This window comes from Lycorma delicatula, chromosome 3 (assembly GCF_047948215.1).
Source record: "Lycorma delicatula isolate Av1 chromosome 3, ASM4794821v1, whole genome shotgun sequence".
Classification (NCBI taxonomy): Eukaryota; Metazoa; Arthropoda; class Insecta; order Hemiptera; family Fulgoridae; genus Lycorma; species Lycorma delicatula.
In genome coordinates this window covers 18,064,394-18,080,686 of record NC_134457.1, presented here as the reverse complement: position 1 = coordinate 18,080,686, position 16,293 = coordinate 18,064,394, and the positions used below count along the sequence as shown (strand labels likewise).

At 29.7% G+C, this 16,293-nt stretch overlaps 1 protein-coding gene across 1 annotated transcript in view; it reads right to left on the bottom strand.

The window, feature by feature from the left end:
- The window catches only part of Phm (Peptidylglycine-alpha-hydroxylating monooxygenase), a 104,620-nt gene that overhangs the window by 23,183 nt on the left and 65,144 nt on the right, over positions 1 to 16,293 (bottom strand). The window contains exons 3-5 of the mRNA XM_075359488.1: positions 14,243 to 14,330; positions 4,560 to 4,629; positions 2,988 to 3,120 (exon numbers count right to left, since the gene is read on the bottom strand). Of these exons, the coding sequence (XP_075215603.1) occupies positions 2,988 to 3,120; positions 4,560 to 4,629; positions 14,243 to 14,330 (291 nt within the window). The remainder of the gene's footprint in view (positions 1 to 2,987; positions 3,121 to 4,559; positions 4,630 to 14,242; positions 14,331 to 16,293) is intronic.

Below are 16,293 nucleotides of genomic sequence, written 5' to 3'. Positions count from 1 at the left end.
AAAATTAGTTAGGGGAATAGAGGCATGTATGTGCTGAAAATGGTTCTGATATCAAAGGTAGTTTCTCTAAACTGAAAATACACAGGATGGTGTTACATCCAAATGTGACTTACAAATGTTAGTTAAGTGTGGGCATTTTTTAAAAGACAGGAAAATAAACTAGTAATACGAGGGTCAATAATTAAACAGGCAAATAGCTGCACAGCAGAAATGGTTTATTTATTAAATAAACACAATTGTTTTGTCTACTTTTCCACATAATCCCCACTAACTTCTCTGCACTTGTCCCATCTTTTTACAAGTTTTCTTATCCCCTCAGTGAAGAATTCTTTACCTTGATCTTGAAGCCAGTTTTGTACTTTTTTCTTTACCTCTTCATTGACATTGAACTTGATAGAACACGAAGCATCTTTCATCAGACCAAACAGATAAAAATTCGAAGGGGCAAGGTCACGGCTGTAAGGGGCATGAGGCAGAAGCTCCCAACCCACTTTGCAATAGTTTCCAGCGTCATTTGTTCTGTATGAGGTCGAGGGTTGTCTTGAAGAAGAAGCATGCCATTCTGGACATTTCCTCTTAAACGCGGGCATGACTTAGTTTTCAATCATGGCTGAGTAGTATAGGCTGTTGATAATGCGTTACTCCTCCAAATAAACACAGAAAATCGGACCATGGGCACTCCAAAAGACGGTTAACATGACCTTACCAACCGATAGTTGCGTTTTGAATTTCTTACATACAGGCGATTCATGATTTTTCCACTGCACGCTTTTACGCTTGGACTCCAGCTCAAAATGATGTATCCAAGTTCCATCACAAGTTAAAATAAAAACCTGTCCTAAAATGAAAATGCATCTGTCACCTTCGTTACTGAAACGATTTTTGAATTCGGTGCAAATGCGATGTCCCTCGGCTTCATGATGAACGGTAAGCTCTCTGGGAACACACCTTACACAAGTCTTACGGTAGTTCAGTTTGTTTTGCATTATAGAATGAATTGTACCAATATTTACTCGATTTTTTTTTCAGCAACTTGTTCAACTGCTATAAGTTGTCGGTCTTCTTGGAAAAGTGAAGCAATACGAGAATCAAACGCCGAGGTCAACACTGTTATCGGGCGGGCACCTGGAGCGATGCTCGTCGGTCACGCTTTTGCGGCCACTTTTAAACTTTTCCAAAAACTCGCAAGCATGGAACTACTGCCTTATTATTTGTTCTCTCATCCGAGAGAAATTTTCTGACGGTTGTACACTTTCCGAAAGTATAAATTGGATCGCAGAACGCTTTTCTTCAAAAGTATTTTTTTTAGCGGTCATGCCATCGTAACTAATAGTTTAGAAGTTATGTTTATGTAAATATTAATCGAACAGGTGACTAACACTTAGGTTGCCAACTTACACTTACAAAAGTTCAATTACTTGCATTTGATTTGTTTGCTTGTTTAATTATTGAATAACTCTCGTATTTGAGAATGGAGTTTTCAGTTGGACCTGTAAAGAATTGAACATCAGGGGAATGAAGGTATAGAGGAAAGATGAGGAGGTGATGGAATTGTGAGGATGGTGCAGCTGAATAAGGCAAGATTGGCAGGTCATGTGGTCAAGAGTGGAGGAGGACAGAATAATTTCAGGGTTGATGAGGCATAGAGTAGAGGAAGACATAGAAGAGAATGACCTCGACGGAGGTGGTAGCAGGAAGGATTTTGGTGAGGACTGGATGGAGCCGGCAAAGAAAAGGGAGAGGTGAAGGAGACTTTTGTAACAGGTCATGGATCTGTGGGATCCATCAAGACCAGGATAATTTAATGTAATGTAATGTAATTAGCATTAGTTAAAATTTAAAAAATGTCTGCAGTTACTGGTACTAAAAACAATTTGTACTTCACTTTTTAACCAAATTGAAAAAAAAGAAGTTTTCATTTTTACTGATACAAGTACCTATTTTTCTTTACTTTTGACCAAATTAACAAAATTTATTTGATCTTGATCTGATGGATCCTGACGTAGCCTTCAAAACTTTGTTGCAATTGCATTTTAGAAATCGACATGATCTTTTTAGTCTTATAACAAGTGACAGGGCTACTACATTTTTGGTAGGAAAGACTTTGAAAGGAAGTGAAAATTCAGATCCTTGCTATGAATTGAAACTGAGACCTAATAGTTTAATTAAACACATGAATTGAAGATATTTTTATGTAATTATCACAACTCCTTAGATTGGACTGTTGTAGTATAATTATGTAAAACTTAATGTCATTCTGAAATTCAAATTGTTTTTATGCAAAACATCCAGAAAACTGGCAAGAAAATTTTCTAAGTATAAAATTAGATTAAAATCAAGTAATAAATTTACTATTTGCTAATTTGATAAATTTTACTATTTATTTTATAAACTAAAGGTACAAATGTAACAAATATTCTTCCATTTCAGATAGGCTTAGCTCATGCTTAGTAATTGTCTCCTGCTTAGTAATTGTTTCTCTCCTTGTTTTAATCAAGATACAAGTTTTCTTTACTTTTAAGTGGAGATTTAGATTTCTTGTAAGTGGTTTATTTTAATATGGGCAGAATGTTCTGAAAGTCCACTGTATTAAAAAAAAAAGTTACTTTAAAAATTCCCTTTAAGGTAAAGGATAATAATAATAATTTAAAATTTTTTAATTTTTGAACATTGTACCAATCAAAGGGTGAGGTTAAGTTCTTGTATTTATTTATTTTTTTTTTGTAATTTGATAAAGACTTTAAAAAGCCAAAAAATAGAAAGGTGAATTGAAAAAACTATTATTTATTCTGTAATAGTTTCTGAAATTTATTTATTTATTAATTAAAATTTTTTAATAATATAAAAATTTGAAGTATTTCTGAATTTTTTTTGTTGAGAAGTTGAATTATATTTCTCATGAGACTAAATTATTCCTCTTTCTCTTCATATAACTTAGAAATTATAATAGCCAAAATAGTAAAGTTTTTTTATGAAATTTAAATTACCTTTAAATTTATCAATATGCGCATAGTGAACTTGTAATACCAGATACTGAATTGGAGAATTACCGCCGACTTCAAATCCAACATCTTTTGGTAATCTTAACATAGGTGCATCTCTTGCCCAAGCATAAATCACCTGGAATGAAAATAAAGTTGTGGATGAAGTAACAGATAGATTCATTACTATAATATCTTTCAAATATAGAAGAAAAAAAAGAAAAAAATAAAGATGTTAAGATGTTTTGACATTGTTTTTTTTTGCAGAGCAAAGATGAATCAGAAGAAATTCTGAAGTGTTTGAGTTTACTGCTGGCAAAGAACTTAAGGCTGAGAATAAATAATAATAAAATAAAGGTAATGAAATGTGATAAACAGATAATGAGAAAGTAAAGATTAAGATAGAGGATAATATACCAAAAATGAGAGTTTATTATTATTATTTAAAAATTCAAATTATAAAGGGTGGATGAAGTATTGCAGATATCAAATATAGATTAGCACAAGCAAGGAGAGTCTTCATTTAGAAAACAAATCTGCTAGTATTAAATGTCGATCTGAGAATTAGAAACCTACATTCTTAAAAATATTTATTAGAGTGTAATGAAGTATTTACAGTAATGAATAATAGAAAACAAAACAAGGAAAATAGATTATAACCAGAGGACTTAGAAATGTGGTGTTACAGGAGGTTGCCAAAAATTACATGAGTTAATAAAATTTCAAAATGGAAAGATTTAAAAATTCAAAGTGAATCAGAATGAAGAAAAATTTATGGGAGAATCTCTTAAAGAAAAGGAACGATATCAATGGATCATATATTAAAATACACAAATTTATCAATTTAGAGATCAATGATATGTACAGAAAGTAAATAGTATAAAGAAAGGCAGAGACTGGAATATATGAAATAGATAACCAAGTAAGCAGCATGTAGCCAGTTGTGTTGAGCTTAAAAGATTGACACATAACAAAAAGGAATGGAAAATAGTTTCAAAGCACAATTCTGCTGTATTCAGTAGTACATTTTTTTTTCTAACACTTTGTTTTTAAATTTTTATAATTCATTTAAATTTTTGTTTTGGTTTGATGATATCACTACATTAGTTTGAAGTTTGTGCGTGGGATATGGAAATAGAATTTTTTGTAGTGTATGATAAATGCCATAACTGACCAGGATTCAAACCCAGGACCTCCAGATGAAAGGCAGAGACGCTACCACTCTGCCACGAAAATCATTTCTATTTTCTTGTTACTGAATATTTAACAATAATGTAGATTAAATTACGCTTTATAAAAGAAACAGGTAAGGTAATATTATTAAAAAAATTGGAAAAATTTGAATAAATAATTCAAACTGTAAGTGGTCTATATTTGTTCTATTTTATGAAGCGTTAAATTGTAATTACACAATTTTGTATCAATTTTTTAACTGTAACAAATTTAATAGTTTTATATTTAAAACAATCAGTTCAAATTAAAACAAATTAATAAGTAAACAAGAGTTGTGATATAATTCTTATTCTAAATTATTATCATTCATATAAGAATAATTGTGTATAAAATAAAAAATCATACTTGAGATCCTAGATTGCATGGACTTGCTGATTCTTCTGTACTCTCCTCACTTGCCATTTCTCCACAGTCCCTGAAAAAAAATTTGATAGTAAACTATAAAAACTCAATAAATAATTATAATAAAGTACAGAAATTTTTTTTATTTTTTTATTTCTTCGTTCAAGAGAAATTGTATTCAGTGTGTTCTTTAATTTTGGTTATGTATTGAAACCATACATGACTTTAGCCATTGTCATTTCATCCTTACTTTATATCTATTTACCAGAATATTTTTTTATGAGATATTTAAAAAGTTGCAGAATAACTGAAGAGAAGCAGCTTACTTTTTTATCCACTAGCTTATTAATACACATATATTGTCATAACAAATAAGCATTAAAAGCATGATATGAATCAACTGTAAAAATTTACAGGAAACAGTTGCTGGACCATTGGGTGATGAGAAAACAGATATAAAAAAGTATTTTATTTTCAAACTTTTTGTGATATTTTAATTTAATTTAATTTTTTTTTTGTACATGTAATTGTAGAAATGAATATGCATTATGGAAAATGATAATAGCTAAACAATGCATTCAACCATTAACTAGTAGGAACATCTAGTTTCTGTGCATGTTACTTTCAACATGCTGCTACCATCATGTTATCATAATGATGCAGCTACTTTCATTGTATATTCAAATCTATATCACATTATTGTAAAAATTAAATCAACTATTTTTTTTTCTTTTTAGTTCTTGTGGTGGGAGCAGGGTGTCATCACATATTTATCTTTGTTGCTGTCATAAGGAGAAAAGCAGTAACTCTCCAATTTTAAGTAAAAATGAGTTAAATGTAAATTCTTCATGTAAAGGATGCGCTGATCCTGAATATGCTATCTAAAAACTGTATTTCCATTCCCTATGGAAATAAAAAACTGTATCTCCAATCGCAGTTGAAAATTGTCTTTATACAGTAAGGAAAAAGACAGTAAAAACCAGACAATAATACAAAAAACCAGTAAATCCACCAAGAAGTTAGGGAGATTCTGTTAAGTTAATTATGATTTGGACATATGGATTTTTTCTTCCAATCTATTGTCATTGTTGTACTTACTGCTTTCCCCATTAATATTGTATGAAATTACTGTTTTTGTTCTATTGTTCATGTCGCATATAACATTGCAATCAGCTTTTCAAAAGCGGTGTTTGGCAATTTGCTTTTGTAATGATTATTAACCTACCTTTTTATTGATATTCTGTTATAATTTTGTGAAGTCTTTCGGCTACATACGTTTTCTGTAACTCATTTTGTGGTTTAAAAAGTCCTGTTTTAAATAAGTAATTTGTATGTGCTGGTTTTTACATTTGATTGGCATTTTTTTACAAGTTTATCATATGTAGTATCTAAAATGGACTGTGTTAATGGTAGTGTTAAACGAAAGGCTATATGAAAATTAAGTTTTTCTTCACGTTCCAAACAGATTTTCAAATAAATTACTTGAAGAAAGATTTAAAGAAAGCAGTTTCTTTAAATGATAGAATTTTATTTTTACTTCCTTGTATGAAGTAAAGGAAGTATTGAAATTGTGAAAAATTTTGGTTTCCAGATTTCAATGGAAATATCCATTTTGACCATCCCTGAATCCAATTTGACTAGTTTCGGCGTGACATCTGTATGCACATATGTACATACGTACATATGTATCTCGCATTAACTCAAAAACAATTAGCTGCAGAATGTTGAAATTTTGGGTTTAGGATTGCTGTAACATCTAGTTGTGCATCTCCCCTATTGATTGCAATCGACTGGACCAAAATGTCCAAAAAAGTCTTCCCTCAATGAGAGCTTTTCAATGATATATCATAAGTCTACTTATTTTCATTGATCCAAGAGTTATAGCCAGATAAAATTTTAATTAATGAAATATTTGGATTGTACAAGGGGAAGGCACATAGGTTAGAATCTTTTTTTAACTAATTTTTTTTTTTTACCTTTTTTAATTTAATTATATTGATTTATTAATAATTATTAACCTCCGATTTAAAAAAAATGTGTATATGTAATTCAGTAGGTGTACAAGGAAGTCATTTGGGGTCCACATCAAAATTTATATTGAGTATTTTTAATTAATTAAAGAATATTTTAGTTGTGGTTGATTAATACATATTCCAGCAGTAATAATAAGAAAAAAAGCAGTAACTCCACACAATTTGTATTTTTTACATTTTTTGAAAATAACCAGGAATAAAATTGACTTACAATTATTAAATACAAAGTTTTATTAATGTTTAACTATTATTTGATGGGTATTGTTTTAGTTTTTGAAAATTAAATCCATTTTTGTAACATGATTTTCTATGATTTTAAATGTACATATCTCAAATACACCTGACTGGAGGTACTGCTTTTTTTCTTATGAGGGTAGTGTATGCTGTTGATATCCAAGAGAAATTTAAAAAGCTGAATTTAGTTATGGAACATAACACTTTTATTGATATTATTTACTCAAAATAATTAACTTTGAATCTCAAAGTTGATCGGAACTGTTGAACAGGTCAAATCAAATAATTTATTATAAAAATCAACAAATATTATTACAGTACTTAAATTTGAAAATTATTTAAATTTTATGATGTACATTATTGTCTATAAAATACATTTTATTGTCTTTATAAAATATTTTTAATTATAAAAATCCTTATTTTATTCATTAGTTTTGTTTGTTACTGTAGTAAAAGACAAGTGTATTCTTGAAGTACATGCAATGCTAGTTAGAGAGAGTTTCCCTTTTTTGTTGAAGTATTTTAGAGTGCCTGCCACACTGATATATGCACCTACTGTTTATTACTTAGTGAGCAAAGAAAAAGCAAATGTTATATATGTTTTTCTTTGTTTTTTTACATGAAACTCACTCTCTCTCTCTCTCTCTCTCTCTCTCTCTCTCTCTATATATATATATATATATATATATATAGATAGTAATATAAATATTTCTTTTTTAAATTCATCAACAAATACATTTTTTTGTTAAAGAAAATTTGCAAATAAAAATTTTAATTGAATTTTAATCACTCTAATAAACTAAGGTATTACAGTGAAGGTAAGATTTAATTTTAAAATTATATATTTACTTTATTACAGTATTTTACTGACAACAAAACAAAAAATAAATATCTGTCTGTTTTATATTTTGTTATATTTCAGTTTGTTACCCGTTATGATATTATAAGGCTAATGGAACCATAAGATTGCTAGGAGTCAGCTTGCTTACTAGCATGTTACAATAATAAGTCTTTCCTCTGCTGTTGCTTTACAATTTCAACAACTTAAAAATATTTCTGGATAAAAATACAGGTCATAGAAATTCAAAAATTAATAAATCACAAGTAGTGGTTTTCAATGTTTAAATGTGATAAAAAAACTTGATTCTGTGACTGAAAAACCTTTGTTTGAATAAAAAACAAATTTTGATAAAAAGGTATCTTTACTATACCTGATCTTTAGCAAGCATGTAATAATGGTGTATTGATTTGATTACTTTACAATTCATGGCATATTGTTTGAAGTATCAATATTGAAATTTTGAGAGTTAATTATCCTGAAAAATTAATTTTTGGAATTGTTGAGTATTATATAAACAATTTTTATTGCTTTCTATCTTAAAATATACAGCTGTGTTTTCATACAGAGCATATAATTAAATTCTTATCAAAACTGTTAAAAGATATGATAAAAAATAATGATTAAACAAAAATGATTATTAATTTTTCAAGACTGTATACTCGAGTGTGAATATATATATACATATATACATAGATGGTTTAAGAGAGACTAAAATTTATTATAAAACACTCCAACTTGTCCATTGGGGAGGAGGCATAAGAACTTTACTTTTCTTTCTAAATTATGTCATCAACTCTACTTTTTAAACTTTTTAATTAGGATTATACTGAATGAATTTGTGCAGTTTAGGAGAAAAATAATGAAACAGCTGCTAAATCATTTTTTATTTATTTAGTAACTCTATTTACATTTAGCAACTTTATTTACATATTTAGCAACTTAATTAGCAACTAAGAGTTATGCAAATCTGGCTACCAAAAACTTGGGCGTCAGTAGATTACTATTTAGGAGAAAAATTATTAATAAATTTTTAGTTTTAACTTCATCAACCAGCATATACCAACATAAATAATAATATTCTTTACTTGTAGCTAAGACTACTTATCCTAGAGATTATCTTTAATTATTCATTAACTCGCAGTTTTATTTCAATTTCACAGTATTGTGACATATACTAGCAATAATACTTCAATTCTATGTGCAAACCATTATACTTTTTTCAGTAAGGGCCAGCCAAATTTATTAATTTTTGAAGGAAATTAACAATAGTTCTGTCCCTTTTATAAATCGTTGCTACCAACATTGTGAATCTTATTGTAACATTTTTTACCCTCTGAAACTCACCATTATAGAACCAAGAAAGCTGAAAATTTTCATACTTGTCTAAAATGACAATTAGATGTGGAGAAATCAGATTTAAAAAAATGAATATTTATGTCCTACAGGAAACACGACTTATTACAATATATATATATATATATACATGAATTATTGTAATTATATATATATTCTTTTTCTGTTTAGTCTCCGGAACCACTGTAAGGTATTACTTCAGAGGATGAATGAGGATGATATGTATGAATGTAAATTGAAATGTAGTCTTGTACAGTTTCAGGTAAACCATTCCTGAGATGTGTGGTTAATTGAAAAAAACTCAACTACCAAAGAACACCAGTATCCATGATGTAGTATTCAAATCCTTATAAAAGGAACTGCCTTTAGTATGATTTGAACCTTAGAACTCTTGGCTTCAAAATCATCTGATTAGCGATGACAAGTTCGCCATAAGAGCAACCTGTTGGGTTATTATTACTATTTATTTCCTACAAATATTGATAGGACTAGTATATAATGGTAATATTTGCTCTTCTGATAAAAATTAATAAAGGCTATTAATAGGTATTAAATTATGTAAAAAAATTATTCTATTCTCGTAAAATTTTGAGATGATCGACCTTCACAACTTCTTGACTAATTATTACCAAAATTAAATGGAATCATTGACCTGTATTCAGAAACCATGATACATAATTTTATAAAAATTGATTGATCCAGTTTGAAAAATAACAAAATAAAAAAAGCAAAAGAACTAGGCTTATTATTTCTGTTTTGAGATTAACTGGCCAAATATATAAACAAAGTGGCATACTAATGTAATGGAATCAATTTATCAGTACACGAATATGATTTAGTGTCCTGAACAACAAAAACAGTAAAAGGTACTTTTTTTACTACTTTTTCCATATCTCCTTGCTCCTTTAACCAATTGTGACAAAACTAAATGGCATAATATCTTATATATAGTTAATCATTGTCCCAAATCCAATCTGGAGATATTAAGCGAAAACAGGAAAACATATATATGCACACTTGCATCATGTGTTTTTTGTTAGAGAGGATCATGAAACATCAAGATCTGAAAAAAACCTGACAAAATATTTCACTCGATTAGCATGCTTTCCCTTATCTAGTTTCTTACTGTATAGCTACGTAATATAACTGTGTAGCCTGTAATAAAAAAACTGATATTACTAAATTTTGCTTAAGTGAGGGTTTTTTATGTAGTTTAAAATAATTGAAAAATTGATAGGTCTGAGTTCACTCTGTTACTTGTTTATTGAACTTAAGTTTTATATTTTTATTATGATGTACATAGATATGAAGGGTAGCAATAATTAAAATAAAATAGTAATAAAACCAATAAAAAAATCATCAAAATGTAAAAATTGGAATTTTACAATTATTTAGATTTAGCCTTTTGCAGTCTGAGATGAATTAAAACAAACAAGTCATCAACTTAATTTTTTCTTTTCAGAAAAAAGTTTAATATAAAAGATTGTTTTTATAATGAAAACCTATTTGATGTTTTTTATTTTTCTATTATTATTTTTTGTTTCTGAATAGTTCACTTTGGTACATGTTAGATCATTTATTTATTTGCAGTTGCATCTTTTTTTCTGTTTTTCTATCTGCCCAGTACCTCTTTATTTCTTTTTGATATTTCTTTTCTTCATTTTTCAGAAAGTTTAGCTCTGTTCTTGTGTTTGGCGTTTCTTAGAAACTTTTTTCATTTTTTAATATTATCTTTAAAATTTCTCTTTCTCCTATAATTTCTTTAATTATCTTTAGTTCTTTTAGGTCTTCTTGGACTTGTGTGAACCATTTGTCTTTAGTTTTTTTACTTTGTAAGAAATCAAAAATTTGTTTAGTCGATCTACTGTTATTCAATCTAAATAAATGGGACTAAAATGCAGTTCGTCTTTTCCTTATCGTGTCTGACAGTTTTCCAATTTCGGTTTAAAGTTTGTTATTTGGAATTAATTTTACCTGATTTTTTTTAAACTTAGAAGCTAAAATTTTTTTTATAATATTCCTTTCTTTTTTTTTCTAGAGTTTCTAGTGCACAGTCTTAGGGTTTCTGTTGCATAAGGTACTTTTGGCTTTATCACATTTTTTTAGTGTTGAAATTTTGAGTTCCATGATAAAGACGGTTTGTTATGTATGTTTTTCATTAGCTGGAAAGCTAATTTCATTTTATTAGCTATAACTGTTAATGCTTTTTTATCTAAAGAATTCCAACTCATTCATTCTCTGAAATATTTGAAATTATTCAATTCTCTATTTTTTCATTATTTATACTAAGGAGATTCGGGTAGTTTTTATCATTAGTCAAAATGTTTGTTTTCTTAAACATGATTTTTAGTCCCATTTTAGCAGCTTCTTTTTCTAATTCTTCAATTTTTTGTTTAGCTTCATTCCAGTTTTTAGATGAAATTGAAATTTTTGTGTTGGGACACTTAATGGCATGTAATTTACTTTTAATTTTCAACAATAAAACTTGTAAATTCATTTCTTTTTTTACTTTTGTGAGCATTACTTCAAAATTTTCCATTTGCTTGTGGCAACTGTATAATTAACTTTAAAAAAAGTAAATTTCCCGTTCTAGGTAAGTCAAATAATTTTTATTACAAAAAGTTTGGTATTTTACTCAAGATTCAGATTTGTCTCATTTCAAAATAATGTTTTGTAGAAAATACAAACAAAAAGAAAATTTTACAAACTTCAATTTTTTTCTTTTAAAATTTTTCTTCAGAATCAGTAGGTTTTTCTTCTTCTGAATTAGACCGTTTTAAATCTCATTGCATTTCCTTTCATCTTTTCGTCTTCTTTCCGTTGTTTCCATTTCCAGTACTTTTTCATTCTTTCCAAGAGTGTTCATTTTTGCTCTTCTGTAAATTTTCTGGAGCTGTTCTTTGATTTTTCCTTTTCATCCAGTTTGAAATCCTCAGTTGTTTTTTGAAACTTTTCTATCTATTGTTTTTTCCAATTTTTATTTAGTCTTTCTAGGTCTTCTTGGTTTACTCACCAGTGTCACCCTACTTTTGATTTTCTCTTTTCCTGAAAGTTAAATAATTTTTTTGTAAGTCTATTGTCACTCATTTAAAAAAAAATTGCCAAAAAACCGCATTCCTTTTTTGTTTATATTTCAGTTTGTAAATCTTTTTATTTCTTGTTTGATTTTAGCCTAACCTTCCTCTGTTCTTTTGGGTTCAAAAATCTTTCTTAAGATTCTTCTTTTAAAAGATTTTTTACATTAACTTTCCTAAACACTCCCTTGCATGTAAGGCTTCTGGACAAATTACTGTTTTATATTGTTGTAGTTTAGCTTTACAGCTTAAAAATTTCTTATTGTAAACATTCGCTGTCGATCTATAAGCTATTTTCGATCTTATGAATCCTACTTTTAATTCCTTCTTTTTCAAGTACAGTTAGTATTATTATCTCCCTAAGATACTTAAAGTTGCTGGTCTCCATGATGCGAGTAGCAGTGTCTTGGTCTTTCACCCAGAGGTCCTGTATCTGAATCCCGATCAGGCTTGGCATTTTTATAAGCTATAAAATTGCCATTTCATCTCAGCCTCTGACTGCTTAACGGTGGTCTTGGAGGTGGGAAAAAAAATTTGCCTATTTTGTGCATTTTTTGCCCTACAGGTTTTTTTTTAATAAATATTAAAAGAAAATAGAAAACTGCATTTTAAATGAAAATTTCCATAAAAAACTGCCTCCTTTTAAGGGCTAATAAAACATATTTTTAACGTATTAAAAGATTATTATTACTTGGATCATTCAGCTGAGATATTTTATTATCAAGAAACAGATAATTTTTTTTTAAATTTAAAATAAAAATGACTAATCATTATTCTATTAGCGTAAACCACTTACTATCTGTGTTTTACGCTATTCTTAAAATTACTGTTTTATGATTCGTAAATTCTTATTCTGATGAATGAATACATCTAATTTTACAGAAAAAAATTAATAGTCTAAAAGATATACTAAGTTAACATGTATTATATTAAAGATTTACTATTTATCATAAACTGCATAATTTTTTTTATTGTTGTTGAATAATTTTTTTTTTAGAATCCGACATAAAGCATCTTTCAATATGTATGTACACATACCAACAGATTTGTTAACCAAACAGCTGAAAAACGGTCATTTATATATATTTTTTTATAAAACAAATTTTTAAAAAGTCATATTTATTTTAGAGGGTTTTTCTAATTTGTTTCCTTTTTTATTAATGTTAATATTAGTTAAATAAAAGCTTTTTTAAAAAAATAATTTTTTATATGTAATCAAATATATTTTTGTAATTTTTTTTGTATTTTTTTTTTAGAGTTCAGCTAGTTCAATTAGACCAAGCCGACCTCCTTGGCGCGAGTGGTAGCGTCTCCGCCTTTTATCAGGAGGTCCAGGGTTCGAATTTCGATTAGGCATAGAATTTTCACATGCCAAAAAATTGCCATTTCATTTCATCCTATGAAGCAATACCTAACGGTGGTCCCGGAGGCTAAAAAAAGTTCGTCTAGAACAAAAACACGTATGTATGTATATATGTACTACATTGGGTGTCGCACTGCTTTTAGGCTATGTCAGGATTGACTGAACCGATTTTCTTCAAATTTGACTAAAATATTTCTTTATAAAGTATATAATAGGCCGAGACGCTACCATTCGCGTCACGGAGGACAACATGACTAATTATCATCTTAATCATTTAAGATATTTTTAATCATTTTCACCAGATATTTTGGAATGAATAAAAAATGTGATTTTCCTGAATTTTCTGTTTTTATTTGAAAGCCGCCATTTTGTTTCTATAAATCCTAGAAGGTTGAAATTTTCATAGAAAATTTTTAGAATCTTTATCAAACATTCTGTAATGTTTCAATGGAATCGGTGGGGGAATGGGCGAGTGATAGTAAATCAAAAGTGTGTACCTCTTCGTGGGACACTATATATGTATGTACATATATGTCGCAGGGAAATGATGAAAACGGAAATTTGATTAACTCCCTAAGGTAGATGATCAATTCACGGAAGGTGTTATATATATATAAGCTATTATTTCATGCAGATAATAGCTGTGTATATTTTATTTTGAGGTATGGTTAACAAATTTATATGATAAATTTATAATGTTACGAATATTTAATAGTAAAAGAAATATAGTATATGTCGTTACATAAATTGCTTATTTAACAATAACAATAATATTTTACTTATCTTACCACACTGGTTTTGAACTTCCTGGCGTTTTACAACCATATAAAAGCATATGATGCGCTGTATTCATTGACGCATTTGGTTCGAAACCGACTATAAAAATATAAAAAGGTAAAATATTAGTATTTTACTGATGTGTTTTTTAAAATATAAATTAGTAGAAAATTATTTTCTCTCACTCTCTCTCTCTCTCTCTGTTCCTTCCATTCTGTAATTATTGTCTTTCACAATTATAAGTTATATAAATAAATAAAAATGTGTATACTTCTTAGAATGTTCTAAAACAGCGTATTATAAATTATATAAAATCATTCATGAATTTTTTTGGATATAATTTATAAGTATTGATACAAATTAATAATAATATAATAATTATTATTGTTTATGTAATAAATCCAGCATTCTAAATTAAACTGTACACCAATTTTTACAAAAATTTAATTTATTGTATTCAAATAACAATGGTAGAAAACAGGAATAAAAGTGACTTCAATGATTTCTTGTTTATAGAAGATGCTTAATGTAACAACCATTTGCCTCCGGGTATGTTTGAACACGCTTCAACGGATTTGAAAATACACGCTGAAACACCAAATGAGTGATTGCATTTAAAAATTCAGTTATGTTATTTTTCATTTCATCCAGGATATGAGGACTGTTTATATAAACAGATCCTTTTATCGCTCTCAATAAATTAAAATTTGTAAGTGTAAGATATGGGAATCTCGATGACCAGATTTGCTTTAAAATGAGCTTATCACCGAAAACTTCACGCATCCTGATCCCCTAGCGGAAGACACCCTCCAACCTCCCCTCTGTATCTTTCTTTCTTTTTCCTGTTTTAGCCTCCGGTAACTACCGTTCAGATAATATTTCAGATGATGATATGTATGAGTGTTAATTGAAGTGTATTCTTGTGCACTCTCAGTTTGACCATTCCTGAGATGTGTGGTTAATTGAAACCCAACTACCAAAGAACACCGGTATCCACGATCTAGTATTCAAATCCGTGTAAAAATAACTGGCTTTACTAGGACTTGAACGCTGGAACTATCGACTCCCAAATCACCTGATTTGGGAAGACGTGTTCACCACTAGACCAACCCGGTGGGTTCCTCTCTGTACCTAGCCTTGATGGGCTTTAGGAGGTCATCTTTTAAACCTCGGCATATGACATCTGTCAGTCGCCTCGGCTCAGGATGGCACCGATGCGAATGCCACAAGCGACATTCCCATCGGTGTACTATTAGTAAAAATAACAAAACACATCTCTAGTCTCAAGCAAGACTGAAAAATATAGTCGTCAAAGGAACTGAATCACCTTCCTACCCGAAAGGTAAAGTAAGTTCACGTGCGACACAAACGCGGAAAACACTAAAACAAAAACACGATAATAAAAATAATAACAAATCAATCAAAACCTATATAACACTAACAAAACAAAAACAACAGTAACAAGAAATCGTAACAAAACAAAGTACGCAGGAACAAGACCAAGCAGCATCCTAGATTCCCTCCGCAATCCGTTCCCTAGGCAAATAGCGTAGAAATTTTGCAACCACTGATCATTCAGCCCGGTCCTTCCAGTTTTTACTAATGTCAAGCGTTGCTCCGACGGTATCCAGTCGATAAATTACTGCGGTGCGCTCCAGATCGTATTTGGCGCACTCATACTCATGAAAGGTTTCGTCCTGCATCCCACACTGCGGGCAGAGCCGAATCCACCAGACCGGCATCCCAACGCCGTAGAGGGAAGACACCCACATTGTGACGTTACCTGTTGCCACACCACTCCCTCCATTCCGAGCCCTGAGGGAGTTTACCGGAGCTGGTCTTTAGTCCCTCTGATTACATCTTACTGTCATCAGCCAGGCTTCGGTCGGGATGCCACCGATGTAAATGCCTCGGCAGACGTTTGCATCAGTAAAATACATATCAAATTTCGCCTTCACGTAGTCCTCAAACGGACATCTTCCCATCGAAACTAACATGATTCCGTCAAATTAACTGGCCGAAACCACAGAAGCGCGAACCCCGCGCCTAGTCTAAATTTGAC